This window comes from Ciconia boyciana, chromosome 8 (genome assembly GCF_034638445.1).
Source record: "Ciconia boyciana chromosome 8, ASM3463844v1, whole genome shotgun sequence".
Taxonomy (NCBI): Eukaryota; Metazoa; Chordata; class Aves; order Ciconiiformes; family Ciconiidae; genus Ciconia; species Ciconia boyciana.
The window spans coordinates 24,020,421-24,039,595 of record NC_132941.1 but is presented as its reverse complement, the minus strand read 5'-3'; the positions used below and the strand labels follow the sequence as shown (position 1 = coordinate 24,039,595).

The 19,175-nt window shown below is 42.8% G+C and overlaps 1 protein-coding gene across 6 annotated transcripts in view; it reads left to right on the top strand.

Annotated features, from left to right (window-relative positions):
* CSNK1G1 (casein kinase 1 gamma 1) overlaps window positions 1-19,175 on the top strand; it is a 109,306-nt gene that overhangs the window by 31,233 nt on the left and 58,898 nt on the right. For all 6 annotated transcript variants that reach the window (XM_072869271.1, XM_072869269.1, XM_072869266.1 and 3 more), the window contains one exon: window positions 13,813-14,228. In XM_072869271.1, coding sequence (XP_072725372.1) covers window positions 14,051-14,228 — 178 coding nt within the window. In that variant the 5' untranslated portion in view covers window positions 13,813-14,050. The remainder of the gene's footprint in view (window positions 1-13,812; window positions 14,229-19,175) is intronic.

Below are 19,175 nucleotides of genomic sequence, written 5' to 3'. Positions count from 1 at the left end.
CCTTGAGGAATGGAGCAAAATATTTCTTTTTGTTAACTGCGAGACTTTACTCTTGTTCATACTAGGTGGTATTTATAGTTTTTAATGGTATGTGCCTTGCCTTTCCTTCCTAATAGATTGCCGGACCACAAGTGGATGAAAGACTTGTTTGTTTTGGCACGCTATTCACTTTACATAGGCATGTCTCAAGTTTACAGCAAACAGAGCAGCCAGGCCGTGAACTGTGCGAAGTCCATAATGAGGAAAGGAGAGAGCTAGGAAAAGTTGTGTAAAATTACCTCTCCAAAACTGAAACATCTCTTAGCTTATTTCACCTACGAACTTGCATGCCGTTTCCTTAAGCTGACATTGCTCCGTCAAGTGCAACATGAACTTGAACGCTTGGGCCAGTGCTGCTTGTTCCTGCTGCTTGCAGCCGAACCAAAACGTGCTATAGGTGGGCATCCAGTATCCTTGTTTTGGGTGTTGAATAGCTTCAGCGGTGATCCTCTTCTGGCACTGGAGAGTCCAAATCTGGATGGAAGCAACCAAAACAGCAAGATGACCTGGAAAAAAGGTAGCTGAGGTGTCCACTTACTACCTAAGTACTGTTTCTTGATCTGAAAAATAAGTATCAGGTGGTGGGACAGTGCTGAGATGCAGATAGAGGGTTATCGGTAGCAGCAGCAGAGGTTGGCATGAATTAAATCCACTGCCATGACCTTAGCACAGTGGCATCGCCAAATACATCTGGCTTTGATAATGAAAATAAACACACTGCAGAAGCTGGATGTTGCTTTGAACTATTGTTTGCAGCTGAAAAATGGGGCTGCTTCGCATGTGCAGGGTCACTAAATGACCCCGCTGTGTGGGACTGCGTCTGGGCTCTTGGTGGGGGGACACTGTCACTGTTCACATTCAGACTGCCTTTTTGTGGAGGAGTAGGACTATTGGTTTTTTCCTTGATATGCAGGGTTTTGTGGATTGCCAGATATCCTTGCTGGCATTAACACCCTCTTGCATCTTGGGCACATTCTCCATCACCTGGCACAAAGGCGGGGTGATGTCTGGCCACCTGTATTTGTGAACGTGCATTCAGTGTAAGAGTGTGAACGAGGAAGGGATGGTGATGTCTCATAACCAGGCTGATCCTTTGCAAATTTAAATTTGTCCGATTACTGTGTACTTAAAGGGGGAAATTTGATGGGCTTGATGGTGCGTGAAGGCAAACACTGTCAGCTGGATGGGTGCAGTCAAAAGAAACCACCGGAGCTTATCTCAAGACTGTCACCATGAGAAACCGGAGAGTGTTTGTTGTAATTTCTTATGCTGCTTGTGCCGTCCCAGTGCTGGATGGTTTTACATGGGATGCCAATGTGGAGAGGTTGCCTCTCCTGATGCTGATGTAGCACATGGACCTCATCTCAGCAAGCTGTGCAGGTGACTTTTACAAAAAAACCTGCATCTTGTGAAGCACAGGTAGAAAAATGACGGGCGTGGAATGGTGCTTGCTAATAAATCTGGAAGAAGCTAAAACACCCATCCAGCACATGAAGACTTTTAAGCCACTGTCAGCTTGCTACCTTCAGATTTGAGGAAGCAAAAAAACCCACAAAACCAACTAACAACAGAAACCTTTCAAGTATTAAAATTTTTTAAAGCCATGTAGCTTGCTCTCTGGAGTATCGACAGCTTCTGCTTGGCTTTCCACTGTGGGCTGGTGATACAGGCTACTTATTTGCCATATCAAGGAAATAACTAGGCACAAAAATTTACTTTCTGTGAACAAACACGACTGTCTAACCATGTATCTTGGGATTATTATGCCTAATTGCTCTACCGAGGAAGTGCAGGTTTTTATGGAGCTTATGATGTTTGTGGAGGTGTAGCCTATCTTGCCACTTGCGGGCACAGGACGAAACCGGTAACCAAGCCTGTACCTTGCACCGAGGAGGAGGCAGCTCATAGCTGCCAGCAAAAGGAGTGACCTCTGCTTTGTTTAGAAATAAATAAAAATAATTAAATAAAAATTTAAAAAGGCAAGAGACAGGATTATTTCACAAAACTATCACAGAGCTCCTAAGCATCTTTTGGCCCTCCTGCAAGGGGGCTGCACTTCTCCAACGGGTGTTTTGCTTGGTCTGTGTATAATTCTTAGCCTACACAACTGAAAGATGCCATTTGGATCAATCTCTTCTGACAGCTGAACTGCTTCATAAGGATATGCAGTTGGGAGCTCTGAAAAAGGAGAATCTGAAATCTTAGAGAGAAAGGAAACGGTTGTTCTTTATATGCTGTAAGGATGCTACCCTGTAGGATAGGTGGGGTTTTTCTGACAGCTTGTTTTGGGTCTGTAGCACAGCTGCAGTGCTGACTTCATGGAGTTTTTATAATCCCATAATGGGAAGGGAAGACAAATCGCTGCAGCAGGTTTCAGTCTTTGAGTAACAGTGCCTTAAATATTAAGCTCTGTCAGTTTTTAACGGAAGTGAGCTATGCCAGTAAAAACCTTACCCCACAAAAAACAGTGGGGTGGGAGAGAATGAGGCAATGGCAGGGAATTGGGGTGCTGGCAGCTGCTGCCCCTTCTTGGTAGCAGCTTTGAGATTTGTTTGCTTAGGCTGAAGCAATGCATTTATTAAGCCCAAATGAGCAGGATGTATTATCCAGGAGTCTTGGTTCTTACCTTTTCAGCTACCTTGTGCTCTAACTTCTGCATGTGGTTGCAAGGCTTGTCACCCCTGTTTGACAGCAATTTGCCTCCAAATAAACAGCACGTTAAAGGCTGGAGGAGATTTCTCTCTGTGTATAGGTCTCAAGTACATAGTTTCCTCTTCGAGACATAGTTTAGTTGCAAGCAAAATATGTAGGTAGTGTCAGCTGAATTCCTGCCAAACATCTAATTATATGAAGTGACAGCATGGTCTGATCCTCTGTCCCGTGACTGCTGGAAAAGGCAGTATCTTCAAGCAAGGAGAAGGGGAAGTTCAGGCATTAAAACTAAACGACATATACATTAAATCATTAAGTATCAAGTTTTCTTGTGTTTCCTCTTAATAGACTACTTGTCTCTCCTTTTGGCATCACCATTACTATTTTTTTTTTTTGAGATGCTGGTATTCCGGCTCACTGTCTCTTACATCACTGTGTTTCCAATTTATTAACCAGCTCTTACGAGGAGTTTCTGGTGATGAGTGAGCTGGAGACAGGGGCCAAGTCAAGTCTGTTGGGCAATGGCGAGAGGCTGTGGGATGGAGCCAACTTGGCAGGGATGTCTGCTTCCACATTTTCCATGGGGTGTATGGGCTTTGCCTGCTAGTCCAGGTCTTAAAGTTTAGCTACACAGGCTGCACAGAGTATACTTGTGACTTTTACCCACCTAAACTGTTGGCTTTGGTCATGTCCCCTTATAGGTTTTTCTTTTCATCCTCTCTTTATATGAGGCTGTATGGTGGTGAAGAACAAATTGTTCAGTTTCTGTTATGCTGAATATTGCCCCACAGTAGGACGTGAAAGCATGTATTTTCTCTTACAGCCAAATTTGCTTTGGCTGCTGGTATTCATCCCTGGAGGACACACCTAAGCTGAGATAAATCTTGCCTGATTTATGGTGTGTGTTGGCACTCAGAGCCTATATCCTTGTAGCTCAGTGCCTAAATCCTTGCACTGAATTAGGTACTTGCACAACGCTCCCTTTCTGAAGGCACCTATTTCTGATGCACCTTCATAACTTCATTCTGTTTGCGTGGAAGTGTTATTTTCTCTAAGGCTTTGTTGCTTTGTGTAGTGGACACTTGGACACTGAGAGAGCCCTTACACCCCTATTTAGGTCTCAGTGCTGCGAGAGGCCATGACTAGCCTCTGTCTCCTAAGCCATCAGGTGCAAATGCTCAACAGCATCACTGTGATGTTTTACACTGACAAGACACAGCACATGCAGTCTTTTGATCTTTGCAGCTATGCTTTGGACATAATATTAATGTACATGCTAATTAATACCAAGCAGAGGGTGCACTGCTGCTTCAGACTACTAGCAAGCATCATCCTAGGTCTCTACTTAACCTGGTTTCAGGGGCTGAGATCCTGAATCTGACCAGCCATGTCTGAAGCTCTTTTTAGGAGCTGATATGAGCCTTGGCAGAGGTTTTGTGTCCTTCGGATCTGAGGCAACCAAGAAACTGTTCTGCTTATTTGTCCTCAGCTTTTTGAGGCATCCTGGGTATTGGTGGGACAGAGGAGAGGCAACCTGTTCCCATCAGGCAGTCAGAAGCCAAGTTTGGGGACCTGGAGCTCTCCTCTCAAGTTGGGGTACAGAGAGCCTACAGTTGAAGCCACTTCATTACTGTTTTGTAATGACACTGTTTTGATGGATACTGGGTGGCACTCAACATGAATGTGTTCTTCCACAGGGGAAATAGGAACCTGATGAGTGCTTGTGTTAATCTTGATGCGTGGCCAAATGCTTCTTAGAACCTCTTTGAATTAGTCAGGGCTGCTTGTTGGCTTGAGATGGGTTTCTCTAATGCAGCTTCTACCTACCCTTTGCTATCAAGGGGTCTTCAGTTTTCTTTGACCCTGTCTGTTCAAGTTCATGAGGACTTTTCTTCTAGTAAGAGGCTTTTACGCTGCCCCCCACACACACCGTGAAAGCTGTGTTGGCTCTGAACTTGATACTTGTATTCCCTTCTGAAAGCAGAAAAAAGCACTTCATGGTTTGGATAGTGCAAAGGGATTTTTTTTTTGTTTAACCGCCAAATTTACTGGTCTTTTCAAGCTTTCTGAGCCTGTCTGCAATTCATTCTCCAGGCTTCTTTTCCTTGCCAGGCTGTGCACAGATAAAACAGTCATAGACTATTGAGGTGCATGTGTGTTAAATTATGCTATAAATCTGCAAAAGTGATGTTGCTTCCAGTGATCCAAGCCTGCTCCAGAGCCCAAGCTGTAGTGGTGGTCTTGTCAAGGGCTTTGCTTGTCATTGATACCAGTAACTGCAGACTACATCCATCAACCACCATGGAAGCACCTGAATCTGCCTGATGTGGGTTATTCCTTGAAGATGCATGTGGCTGTCTAGAAGTAATCTCTTCTCTGGTAGGCTTTGCCTCTTTCTTCTTCAAATCCATCACCTGAAAGGCAGGGGGTGGTGTAAGAATATCTGAGGCTCTCTTTTTGCTGTTAAGCAACCTGGTATTTTAAGATGAAAAAATACAGGTATATGTGATGCCTGGATATCAGAGAAGAGAACATCTGCAGGGTGCTTATCCTGCCCTGGGTCTGTTGCAGACCCTTTGCTACTGCCAGGTTTTTTCTCATTTCCTCTGTAGCATCCTCAGATACCTATTTCTGCTGGAACCTGATCTTACATGGCCTTATGCAGCCTATTTTTGCAAGCAGAGATGGTATCCTAAGCGTCACGCTTTTTGCCAGTCTTTAAGAAGCCTTTCAAATACTGGATTTTAAAGCTGGGGTTGGTTACTGTAATATCAAGAGGTAGATCTTAAAAACTTTGTCAATGTGATGGTTCCCTCCCAGGGCAGCAGCACAGCAGGGGCTGCGTGACTTCTGGGGCTGCTGAGGATGCAGCATTGGGGCTGGTGGTGTGCAGACAGCTATGTGTGGGCTGAACACCTGCATTGTTTGGAGGTGCTTGCTGTTGACAAATGGGGATTTGGCATTCTGTCAGGCTTTTATGCAGAGGGATGTGTGTCTGACTTCTGCAGCAAGCCTCAGAAGATAGAGGGGAGCTGATCTGGCAGTTGTGCTTCAGTCTTTTCTTTTCTCTTCCCAGCCTAAAAAAATTAAAATATGCAGAGCTCAGGCTTCATTAGGGGATTTTCTAATTTTATTTAAGCGTTCAACTGTTCATTTAGCTGTTCCAGCATAATGCAACTCTTCATAAAGAGCACTAACCCTCTTTTTCTGGCAGATTATGGTCTGTAGTGCTTTGTTAAACATATAGGATTATGTGTACATGGCTGCTGGCATATGTTTGGCTTGAACTCGAGTGGGGAAGAGAGGTCAATAAATCTAGCTTGCATTGCACAAACCATTTCCCTGAAAAATGGCCTATTTTTTGTTTTGACTCTCTTTGTGTGGAAGAACTAAATTACTTTTTCCCTCCCTATCATTGCTGGCTTTCATGCTGAGCTTGTGTAGAGGGTATTGAGAACAAAGTTCGGGAATGAGCTTACAGAATGGGTGCTTGAATTGCTCTTGGTGAAACAATCAATTGAGACTTATTTGGAAAAGTAACTTGCCAACACATTTAGTTGAGGATTATACAATTAATGTGTTTTAGCAGGTTCACAAGGTCTTTGAGGAAAAGACTTCATGGAAGTTCACTTCCCTAGGATGGAAAATGGTATGAGTGAGTTTGGGTTCACCCCTTTCTGTAAAAACTGTGTAATTGTAGGATGTTAACTTGACAGTCCTGTGCATTCATGAGTAACAAATGAGTGTAGTGATCCACAGTTGTCCGTCCTTCTCCCTTCCCAGCAATTTAGACTTAAATACTGTTTGTATGCCTCATCTTGTAAGGCATTTTTTCCGCCTGTGAAGCACTGAACAAAACTAACTGCACAAGCTGAAGATTAAATTGTTGGGTCAAATGATTCAACAGAAGCAACTCATAATGTTTAAAAGGCATCTGTAGTCTTCAAAGTTGGAAAGAACCTCCCGAGTGTGGGACATCTGAAGTGACGTGCACCTGCTTGCCATAGTCTGCAGCCAGGTTTGTCGATGCTGTTGCCAGCTGTAAACTGCAGCAGAGAAATTTGACCTACTTTTTCAGTTTTTCTGCTGTTTTGCGCAACATTGAGAGCACTGAAACCAGGTCAGTCTGGTGCTGTTTGGGTAAGCACAGATAAATGCTGATCTCCTCTGTGTGGAGGTGCTACTGGGATACAGGCAGGTAGTTGAAATACACTCCCATAATAGGAAGCTTATTGGGGGAGTATCTCCTGGTAGAAGACCCTCTAGGTAACCAGAAAGCTGTTGAGTGGGAGAGAAAAAGGCAAAAAAAGTATATTTCTCATGGCTGAGTGGAGAGAGCATTCAGCCTCTGCATCCTCCCTTCCTACTAGCTTGCGTAGATAGCCAAGCATCAGAGCAGGATCCTCTTCCAGGTCGGACCAAGATAGGATATTTTGTTATCTGTTGATTTTTCTCCTTAGGAACAGAGCAGATTTCATAACTCTTCTATTTTCTTGCTAGTAGAACAGCAGCTTTACCAGAAGTGAGTAATGGGGTGACTTTGGAAAAAGAAATTTTTGTTGGGGCCAGTTGGAAAGTAGCATTGGGCAGAAGCAGGACAAGAAGTGGAATGTCATGGAAGGGAAGAGATGATGTGGTGGGATGAGAAGGCATGAAGGGACCTGAAGCCAATGGACATGTGTGTCCACGTAGAAGAGAGCAAAGCTGCAAGTGAAAGGTTTGCTAATCACGTTTTAATATAGGAAGAGCATTGACACCTAGGAAGCTGTTAATGTATGCAGTGAAGCAGAGGACGCAAAGCCAGCTTGTTCCTCTAAACTTAAGGGTGTAAGCTAGTAAAATGAGTTGTCAGATGCTGAGAACGTGAGTGAACACATCACATGTTGTGGTTTCAAAATATTCCTCATTACCTGCATCCAGGCTGTTGCACCTTTTCCAGAGGGTGAAGCATTTGTCCCAATCTGTGGCAAAGCAAGCAAAGTTTTCTGCTGCTGAAAGCTCTACGTTTTACAGAGAATGAGGGTAGAAGCTGGTGATCTTATATTGGTATGCTTATAACATGTCAGTTGAGAGCCCGGGGGATTTTATAGTCTTTGAAGTCATGTGGGATGTAGCAGATCTTGTCTGGAAAGCAATCCCCAGATCAATAAACTTACCAAAAGTATTACACAGGCACCTGGGGTGGATGTTGGAAAATACAGTGAGAAGGCATGTGCCTTGTCCTAAAGCAACGATCTTGGAGTTGCTTTAAGAAATTGAGTTCCTGTTTCTGTAGATAGCGGGATGAGATCACCCATCTCAAAAGAAAAGGGGACTTTCTTGAAGGTCTCTTCTTAAAAGAAGGAAAAAGGAATTGTAGGGCTGAACTACTACTGCTTGTTAGGGTGGTGATCCATCTGCCAAGTATTTGCAGTTTGATTTCTAGCACGTTTTGACTCCTTCATGAATCAGAAATGCACACAGACCTGGATCAGGTCTGCTTGATTCGACTTGAAGAAAGGGGCATTAATTTGCAATTTGTTTGGACAGATTTTCTGAAATTGTGCCACAAACCAAGACTTTGACAGCTCTTGTTCTTATCTTGGAAGGGTCTCCAGAGTATCTCAAGTAGGTCAAAGAAATTTTCGGTGCAAGGGAAGTAAGCTTTTCTTTTGAAGGGTGGGAATAAAGATTGCTCTGGCTTCTTCACACTAGTCTCTTGTTTGTGTTGTCCTTTACTACTGCTGCTTTCAAACTGAAGGACTTAACTGAGAAAACTGGATGTCTGTGAGCAATGTCTCTGTGCTGTAACAAGTGCTCAGTAAGCGATAAACCTTCCTTCATGCTGGACTGTGCTATGGATCACAAGGTGAACAGCAGCTGCCTTCAGTGCTGCCTAGAAGCTGGTTTGTAGCTTTAGCGCTGCAGTTTTATTGATGGAGGTGAGGTTGTGATTTAGATATTGGGTCCTAAGTGTTTTAAGTGTGTAGGATACAAGGTTGGTTTTTTTTATTTAGCTATCTGTGCTTTAATTTCCTTTCAAGCCTGTATCTTCCATTAAATAACTGTTCCTGTGTCTCCAACTATATTGTAGTGAAACAAATACTGGAATTGAACTGAGTCACCATTAGGGAAATATCATCTTTGTTTAAATGCAAGTAACTTTCAAGAGCAATTTTGCTGAGTGGGTGGAAAGGTAAGAAGAAAAATCGTTATGAAAAAGTTTGAATTGTGGCAGGAAATAGTCCTGGTGTTCTGAGTAGTCTTTAAATATTAATGTGACTGAATTCAAATTACAGTCTAGTCTTCATTCTTCTGCCACTCCTCTTCCAAAGCCAAGTGCTTTGTTAGTCCTCAAAAGCCATATTTGATGCCATATTTACTACAGTTGTTTTTAGCATGTAGTAACAATAGTGAAAGATCTTTGTGCAATTTGGTGTACCGACACCTGGGACCTGTTCATAGGGTTGGCCATAATAAAGAGGTTATCAAATGCTTGGTTCACTCATTCGTTGCTGATCCAAATTCCTGTTTGCAGGAGGTTTTCAGCTGAGAGAGGGGATGTTTAGTGTTTGCAGACTGTCAGGCATGACCTTTCCATCCTTCTCCCTGGGGAACCCTTATACAGATGGGGAACGGGGGAAGGATGGAGGCGTAGTAGCTTATAACCGTTAACATCTTATTTCACTAGCCAGAAAATGTGTGGTGGAGCTCTGTACTTAGTCTGCCTGAGACGAATGGAGTTGCTTGTCCCATCTGAGATGCAGTGAGCAAGATGGTGTAAGTGTCAAACCAAGCAGTATATTTCTGATGTCAGATATGAAACTTGGCACACGGGGCTTGAACCTAGTTCAGACTTTAATCTGGAGGAGGGAGAAGCTGTATCGAGGCTTAGGAGGGCTTATGCTCACAAGAGGCTTGAGCAGCACTTAGAGGAATGATGTACTTGCATCGTCAAGCACTGATAGAGCACTGCCTGCCCTGCAACTGCTGAAGATCAAGGCCAACTCATATCAACCATTTGAAACATGTTAAATTGTGCACCTTTACCTTTTGGTGGCTTTCAGCCCCATTTTATCATAGCTGGTAAAACGCTTATCTGTAACGATGCTGTCTTGTGCTGGCAGGTAGCCAAACAACTTTGAAAAGGTCTGCACCTAGATATCAGGTTCTGCTGCAGAACAACCTTGCTATCTGGATCCATCTACTCTGCAGGTCGAAAGCTGGTAGTACTTCATGGCAGAAGGAAGGCTAAACAGCTTCTGGCATCACGCAGGAAAACGTTGTAGTGTGTTCTTAAACAGCCTGTCTCTTCCCAGTCCACCTCATGTTCATCAGGGTTGTTTAGAAACCCCTTCTGGTGGTTTTAGCTTATATTGACTTTTCCTATGCGCTCCACTGGCCAGTTACATACTGTTAGCTGTTACATAAGTTACATACTGTTAGCTTAATGAGCAAGGAAAAAACCCCAACTGTTTGCAACTTTATAAAAAACTGTATAATTCCTCCTTCTTGTGTTGTAATCAGTCCCCATCATGCAGATTTTGCCCTTTCTTTCAGGGTTTTTAGCCCCTCCTCCATGTAGTCCTTCATAGTAGTATCTCAGTCTACAGAGCTGTGCTGGCCTTCATGTATCACACAATGCTGTGCATTTTTTCCAAGCGTAAACTGGGCAGGATTTGTGCTCTTGGTAGAGACTTCTTTCTGTTACCCTTTTGTGAGGTCTGTAGCTGTTGCTCATGGATTATCCAACACTGAAAATAATTACTTTGGTCTCCAGGGGAAACAAATCCTCCTCTCTGGCTCTGGTGGGATCAAGTGTGTTTTCCAAAGTTCTACTTTTTTTGTTCATAGAATTCCTCTGTTCTGCTTATCTTTCTTAGTGATCCAGCCCTAGAAGCACTCCATCATCATCCTCACATTTGATTTCTGTTCAGCAATATACTTCCTTAGTTTCAATGACTCCTTTTTTTGTTGTCTGTTTTGAAGCAAGTCTCTCCTCCCAGGACAGGCTGGGGTGGGGTCCAATCAAAGTGCTTTTCTGATACCTGGTAGAGCACCGTTGTTGCTTCTGCAAGCTGGTTTCACAAAGCAAATACAACTGTGCTTGTGTCTATGCAAACAGCTTTGAGAAGCAGTGCTAACTCACCTCCTCAAAATGAACGTTGCAGCTGGAAGTATGTTGGGATGTCTATGATGAAAAACCAGTTCATCCTGTTTGCCTGTAACGGATACTTCCTGCTTATCCATATTCAGTTTTAAGTATTAAATCTTGAATTAATTTGAGGTACAAGTAAAGCTTGGTAATACTAAATATTGAATTTCTTGTGTGTGAACATTTCCAACTCTTCTGTCTTTAGCTAGGCCAGTGGTGCTTAATCATGAATGGCGTTTCACGCATTACTTAGTACCATGCTGGGAGCTTGATGCTGCAGCTTCTGGGTTAGTATGGCCAAACTGGTAGTATGGCTGTGATACAGTGCTTCTCAGATGACCTGATGATTTTCAGACCTCCTGGGTTTGCTGCAAACATGCTGTATGACGTTTTCTGCAGAGGTCCACCTTTGTGCAGAGTGACAATGAGAATTCATCTGCTTTTCACTCTAGAAGAGGGCTGCTGAATCACAGGCTAGATGAAATATCCTGTGGGTTGTAACCTGTGCAACCTGAGCTAGGTTCTAAGCATTAGCATAAACTGTTAAAGATGGGTGGTTTTGTGGGATTGTTATGTTGCATGAAGCATCCATTCACGTATATGGATGTTTCTTTACTATATTGTTAGTTCCTCAAGGTCTTCCTAATGCACTGTGGACGGACACAGCATCCTTCCTATGAAGATGGAGTCTGTTTAGAATCCTGCAAACTCCCTGTCTGATATAGAAGCCTGCAATAATATATGAACAAAAGCAGTGGAAAGTAATTGCAAAGTCATGTTAAAGTTGTGCATTCTCTGTATTTAATCTTTACTTTTTTTGTGGAAGTATTTAAAAAAAAAATCTAGTGAAGAAGCTCAGGCTGGGGGGAACTGTTCCCTCTTTTGTGTAAACACACAGAACTGCAAATGGAAATGAACAGAAAAGGTCAGAATTGTGCTAAAGACTAGTTCAATATTCAGAAACTGGAATTTCCATCTGGTAGCTACCTGCATTTTCTGGATCTAGTGTGAATGACTTCTGCTTTGTATACAGATGCCTTAGATCAAAACAAGTTTCCAGAAATAAAAGTATGCCACAGTTGAAGGCTGGGGAAAGCATACTCATATTTCAAAAGGGCTAATGCTTTTGTTCCGTGCCACTGGTTTGTGGATGGGTAATACTTCTCATCTTTTATTTTTGGATAACTGGAAGTAGGTAGGTTAGCTTCATCTCATGTAACAAACAGAAGAAACCCTTGCTAAATCCTCTACAAATGTATTGCTACAGGAGGACTGAGCCAATTGCCTTAGTAACTTTTGAACCCTCATAAATATGGTGGTGTTTCTGGGTGTATATGATAGTGTTTGGTTGCTGATGTCCTTCCACATTGACTTTTGTTTAGGTGGTTTCATTTAGCACTTTTCTGCTGACTTTGGAGGTATTTGCTAACTTCCATGCAAACATTGAAACTTCTGCGTGTGGATGCCTACAGCTGTAGTAGGACACAAACCTTGTTTCTAAAATTATTCAGGGGCTCTTCCATTCACATCTGGAAAATCGTGGATGCAATAGTGTCCCCTAAAGGACTACAATCCAGTACGTATAGGACCTGGGATGTGGGGGATAGCTCCAGGTATGTTTATTCTAGTTCTCGCTTAAGAACTGCACCACAAGCATCTCCAGTGTCCACATCTGTGGCCTAATACCGGCTCCTGATGCAGCATCTGTACAGACAAAGCATGCTGCAACCTTTCCTTCGTTCTGCTGATTGCTTGGGAAATGAGGGGAAGCTCACCCACCACTACTGGTACCTCTGGACTGTCCCATCAGGCCGCAATGGTCTGTTGCTACAGAGGCATCAGTTTCATGTCTGAGTGGTAGAAATTTCTTCTGACCACAGTGGGGCCGAGTTGAATCATTTGGCTGCACTAACAATCCAGTGTGAGCTCACGTCCTAGGAAAGGTCTCATGGTGAGATGTCAATCTTCCCTGCGCTCCCTGGACTGCACCCGTGGAGCAGGACCTCCTGGGTCTGTACAGCTCCTGCCTGTCTTTTTTAGGCTGGTCCATGGGCACAGAGGAACCACTTGGCCTGCATGGGTTGAGAAGCAGCTATTTTTTGTCCTCTTCTGACAGAGTTAGCAGACTGCTCATGAGATGCATCAGTGTACTGTCTGGAGTATTGCAGAGTTGCCTGCCCTTGGGGTTATGGTGGTGACAAGTTTGGACACGTGGGAGGAAGGTGTACTTCAGTTTCTCTGGGAGAACTGTCAGGCTTTCATTTGCTAGTCATGAATGCAGGCTGCTGGAGAAGATCTTGGCCCTTGAGTCCCTCACCTAATTCTACTAGAACGTCTGTTTTTTCCTAAACATAAATTTTTTTGGCAACTAAATCATGTTAGTAACATGAACTGTATGTTGATACAGCTTTCAGGAAATTTCTAGCTATTTTTAAATAATAAAGCTTGCTTTGGCTACTGATTTTGGTCATCTTTGTAAGACAACAGTTTCAACTAGCAAATATATCTGAGGTTAACTTCAAAAGATGTAAAATTAAGGAGAATTTGACTTCCTAAGTGCTTCAATATTTTCTTCTCTTGGCACCTTTCATTTGCCACTTTTTTTTGTCTGGCTTTTGTTTAATACTTTATAGATATATGAAGTGAGAAGAAAATGAACTTTACACTTCACAGTTGCTTTAAAGATGGGATGTCATCTCCATGCAGTTTCCACCTGATGTGCTGATGTGACTGAAATTGCTTTTGTTAGCATGTGCGGCGTGAGTCCTGGTAACTCCAGGAGCAAGCATTGGATGGGCAGCACTTATATCTCTTTGTGACATTGGGGCTTTTTGTCACAAAATTGTTAAGAAAATGGTAAAGTTCCTGTATAGCTGTTAATTTACTTGAGGCCGGGAAAGTTCTGGACATTGGTCCTGTTGTACATTTCTTGCTTGCTGTTTTAAAATAATGATTTTTATTTCATATATCCTTTTTCTTTTCCACAGGTAAGAAACCAAAAGCAACCTGCCTTTACTGAGTTCTCAAGAACATAATCAACCCCTTGGTACATTATCAAGATGCATTAGGAAACTGGATACAGTGCCAAAGGAACTCCATGCGTTTCCATGACTCTCTTGGACCCTGACTCAGACACTTTTGGATATATATTTCTATTCTAAGGAGAAGAGTGAGAGCTCCAGTTCCTTTCTGCCAGTTTGCTGGCAGAGATATTTCACTAAGATCATGGACCATCCTAATAGGGAAAAGGATGAAAGGCAACGGACAACGAAAGGAATGCCGGGAAGGAGCGGGCACAGTTCTCGACCAAGCTCATCAGTGTCTTCTGGCGTTCTTATGGTGGGACCCAACTTCAGAGTGGGCAAGAAGATTGGGTGTGGGAACTTTGGAGAACTCAGACTAGGTAAGAAGTAACCATTTTAGTGGCCTGTGTTATCCAGATTAGCGTTTCACCACTGGAATATAAATACATAAAAACTTACCCTGGCTTGAGAAATGCGTGTGCTTGTCTTGTTTCCCAAGTGTTGAGCTGCCTTACCTGAAGCTTCTGACTCAGAAGATGTAACTGTTAGCATTATTTTTATTTGCATAAAGTCAAAGTGAATACACTGGAGAGGCCAAAGATGCAAATTTTGAACAATCCCAACAATGAAGACTGTTCTCAGCACTGAATGTCTTGCCTAAGGTGAAAAAATCTTAACTGCCTGGATTGCTAAATCTTGCTCTCAATTTCTTGTTCATAAACTAGGGCGCCCTATTAAAGTAATGGGTGAGACTCTTTCCCAGCACTTGGCCATGTCTTCTCTATTCCATGGCCCTCACTAACCTCAGTTGCCCTAGTTTCAGCCCTGTCACCCACTCCCTGATCTGTCCCATGTGTTTGACTCACTGGCTGGCAAAGAGTGGGGTGTGCCGACTGGCCATCTGGTTGCTGCCTTTCAGCTGCTGAACTGGCCCAGCAGCCTGTGATTTTTTTTTTGTGGTCTGTTGGTCTTCTAACCATATGTCTTGCAGCTGGTCACCTAAACAGATGGCTATGCTAATGCATTTTTTGTTTAGGATGACTTAAGAGCCCACTGCACTGCAAACAATGGTGGTTTTTTAAATGAGGTGGGGGAAGCAGCTAGTGTTTTTAATTACATGCCCCTGAGCTCCCACTACATGGTTTTGGGGTAGTTGCTGTAGATCAGAAGCAGCACCTTGTGATGGTCTTGATCCTGACTTATTTAAAACAGTTGCATTTCTCCTCTTCTGCTGAATGAATTGGATTGCTGTGGTAGTGAACTTGAGGGTGCTCAATACAAGTTGGCTGACATAAATAGCATTTGCCCAAAATTTGGTATGTATTTAGAATTGAAATTAAAATAATTTGTGCATCAGGCACAAGGGATGATAAGTAAATCAATCAGGAAATCACTTCAGGTAACCAAAGGGTTATAACACATAACTACTGATAGTATCTCTGTAGATTTATGCTCAGAATCTAAGTAATCTTAGATTAATCTATGTAATCTTCCATTCTAAAATTTGGTTATTGCATCTATATGATGTGCCACTTCTCCACAGTGTGAAGATTAACCAGCTTTCTTATGATCTGTCTCAGTAAACAGGTAGTTTGGTTTCAGCATGACATCAGAGAAGTTTTATTGATTTGCAGGAACAGAGATAATGCTCCAAAGGTGGAGAGAAACCAAGGGCAGGGACAAAAACTCCTACCTTCATAAATGTGAGCACATGAGCATAATTGGCAGCTGAAGATAAGTTTGGATCCTTACATTAACATAACATGAATAGCTGTATTGAATTTTCAAAGTAACTGTCCCCCCTTCCCCGCCCCCCGAACAGCAAATGTCATGGTAGCAGGATCCCCATGGAGATGTTGAATTGCTTTTGTAATCCAAGCTCTGCTTTGAGGTTCAGCAGCTGTAGTGGATCCCTCCAGGTAGATGGCTCTTGGCATTCATTCAGCTGGTGCCCAAATGTTGATCTGGTTTCCATGGTGGTTCTTTTTCATGTTTCTTAAAATTTTAGCAGTATTGGATTTCTGAGTAATGTATTGTTTCAAAGCACAGATGCTACACAAGAGATTTCACTTCTGAAAAAGTCAGTTTACAGAGAAATTCAGTTTTAACTACTGAAAAAGCAACACCTGTTAATTGAGTGGCTCTGTTTTTCAGTACACTGGTAAATGTTTTGCTAATACTGGTTAACTAAGTACCATGCTGTATTTGGACAATGGGCCATATGGACTGCTGACAGCAATTAGATGTAAGGTCCTTACAGAAGTTGTATTACTTTTTTTTTAAATGCTGTTGCTTTTTGCCAGTCACTATAGCTTTAAGAACTCCTGTTTGCTCAAATGTCAGGTATTTCTATTGCACAGATGCGATGCTAATTATCACTGAATTGTGCTGGGGGGAAGGAGAAGCAGTGCATCAAATATGAGCAAACAAGTCTCTGAACAGTTTTGTCCTGCAAAAATGAATAGCGTGCCCTCTGCTTTTTGGCTTTTTTTACATGGTTTTGGAGAAGTTAAGCACCAGTGAATGCTTTTAGTAACACAGGAAGAAGAAAGTCACACACTGATAAACAAGGGGAGAATATATTTTTCCAATTCCCCAAAGAATTTCTTTTTCAGATGTTGTATTTTCATTCTAAGCTGCTCTTGTATCACGCTCAAGTGCCAGACAGAGGACTGATTGTTCAGGGAGGAAATGGCATGTATGTACAGAAACTGTTTTCTGCAAATATCAAGCTCGCTGCTTAGGGTTGATCTTCCTTGCTGCAAATACAGATAGCCCTGGGGATTTTTTTTTTTTTTTGAAGCATGTGGGAGCAGCACAGTTGGATTCCAGCCCACAGATGAGCTGAAATGGGAAGATGAATGCAAAACTCAGTGTCTGGCCCAGAGTAATAAGATGAAATGGAGTTGACTGCATGCTCTTTCTTCAGACAGGCTGCAGATTAGGTGGTCTGTAAGAGCTTTGGTTTCCAAAACGGCTCAACCTACTAGCAGGGGTACGGTGCCAGCAAAGAGCAGGGGATATTGCTTGCTGTTCCTGGGCTGGACTCTGCATGCTTATGGGGATTCATTGCCTTTTGTGCAATGCCAAGCCCTGTTGTGCAGCTCCTGGTTGACTGCCAAGCTAATTCTTGTGCTGCCTTGGGAGCTGGAGCACGCCTGAAGTTTTATAATGCAACTTCTGCCATTACGAGGTCCTGCATTTCCACCCTAAGCTGATAGGAGAAGTGGTATTATGTAAAACAGCCTGAGAACAGGCTCACTGGGCTGTAAAATCATGTGATGTCAGTAGGTGCTCACTGCTCAGGAAAAATGGGATTTAACATGTTAAAATCTAGTGCTGTGATAAGCCACAGCTGTAAACTTCACCATAGAAAAAGATATTGCCAGCTGAGCCTACAAACTGCTTCCTTATATTGACTCATGGACTTACCCAGTGGGTATTTCTTGTATTTACCTGAAATCCTGAACCATGAGCCATATTAGGGATAAATAAGCCTCTTCAAATGCCTCATTTTTCCCAGTGTTTGGCACCCTTATTTAGTAATGCAATTAAATAGGTACTAATGTAAAATTATTCCAGTTTTGGTAGGTTAGAGGGTTTTCTAAAATAAGCATTAAGTTCTGGATAGACCAGGGGCTTATTTTAATGCAGAGCTGTAAAAAAAAAAAAATGATAATAGCATCTGATATTGAGGTTGGTTTTGTCTCTTCATCCCAAATAACAAAATCATGTTGTGAATATAGGGCTAGAATAATGCTAGGTATGGAGAACATGGGTAAGAGTAGATCTGGTGTAGGATCCACACTAGGACCTGTTACTCGGAGGCACGTGCTCTACAAGGGACAGCGAATCTGGCACTATAAAATCAATGTGAACTCATGTTTCAGCTGCCCATGGGATCTGGTCTCTCTGCAGATGCCATGCTGGATGGGGTGAACTCCTCTTGGTCTTTAGGATGCTGGGTTGGATGTTTGCTCCATTACTCAGCCCTGATCTGTCATCAGAATGTATTGTCCAAATAGGAATAAGCTAGAAGAAAGGGTCAAAGCATTTCTGATACATGTAATTCATGAGAGGTTTGTACTTGTGGCCCTCAACTTTGACCTGTAGGAATGGTGCACATGAGAGATTGATCACTTAGGGCTCTTCAACTGGTCTACAATCTGTCCGTATATTCAACGCATCTTACTGCCAGGGCTTGAGAAATCCACCCTGTTAAGTTTCCCATGTGAATGCCAGTGACTTAATGCATCACTTCTCATTTAGAATATGTAGTTTATAATTGTCAGTGGAACTACCCAAAACTGTGGCATGAACTTAATCACTGCTCCATCAAAAGCTTTGTCTGAACTTGAAAGGCTTTTGTTAGCACAGTTATATCATCTCAGCTGTATTACGGATCTTTTGTCTTACTGAGATAAGATGCAGCTTCTATTCATGGCTTATTTTAATGTGCAGATTCACTTTCTCCTGTGAGCAGTACTGCCTTTACTCTTCCATTTTAATACCAGTGCTGCCTTGTTAGAAGGAGGAAGAAAAAGCCATTACACCTTGGACAGTGTGACAGCAAAACTGAGGAGTAGATCTCAGCCTGGAGCAAGCCAAAGAGGAGATTTTGGGGATTTGCTTTGCCATCGTAGCTGGCAAAGCAAGCATCTCGTGCTGCAGCTTTAGGAAGGGTTTGGAGTTCAGAAGCTGGACCCATTTGCATCCCCTCATGTTCAGAGTCTCCCCATAGTGCGTTCTGTGAAGGGGACGAACTGGAGGATTAATTAGTTCATTTACCTTTGGCTGCTGGCCTGACATCTCAGGCTAGTGTTTTGCTAATCCCAGTTTAACAGGAATTTCATTACCAAAATTATCTTCTGTTTAGTCCTCAGCCGTATGAACTAGATCATAATAGGCTGGATTATGTCTCCACAAATGTGGAGGGTGTTGGCAATGTCCCTGTCTGCCTTGAAACGAGCTTGGAAGAGCACTGTTTCCCCAATATCATTATCCTATGTGAGTGGGAGAGCACAAGTGTTGCTAGAAGGTCTGTGGGTCATCACTCCCTGTGTGGACGTATACCCCTGCACATTGAGCACCAAACCTACCTTGAAATGGTGCATCTCCAAGATTGTGATGGAAGTCATGGGATCTGTAGGGGGTGGCATTCCCATGCCTCCCTCCTTGGGTTTTTTGCTGTTTAAAGCATCTAACTCTCATGTATTTGGGCTGGAGCTTCCTTTAGTCTGGCTCAGTGTCCTCAAACTGAGCATCTTGATAGGAGTTCAATCCCTATCAAGAGGAGGGGAGAAGAAAATGTCAGTGGACAAGCTACA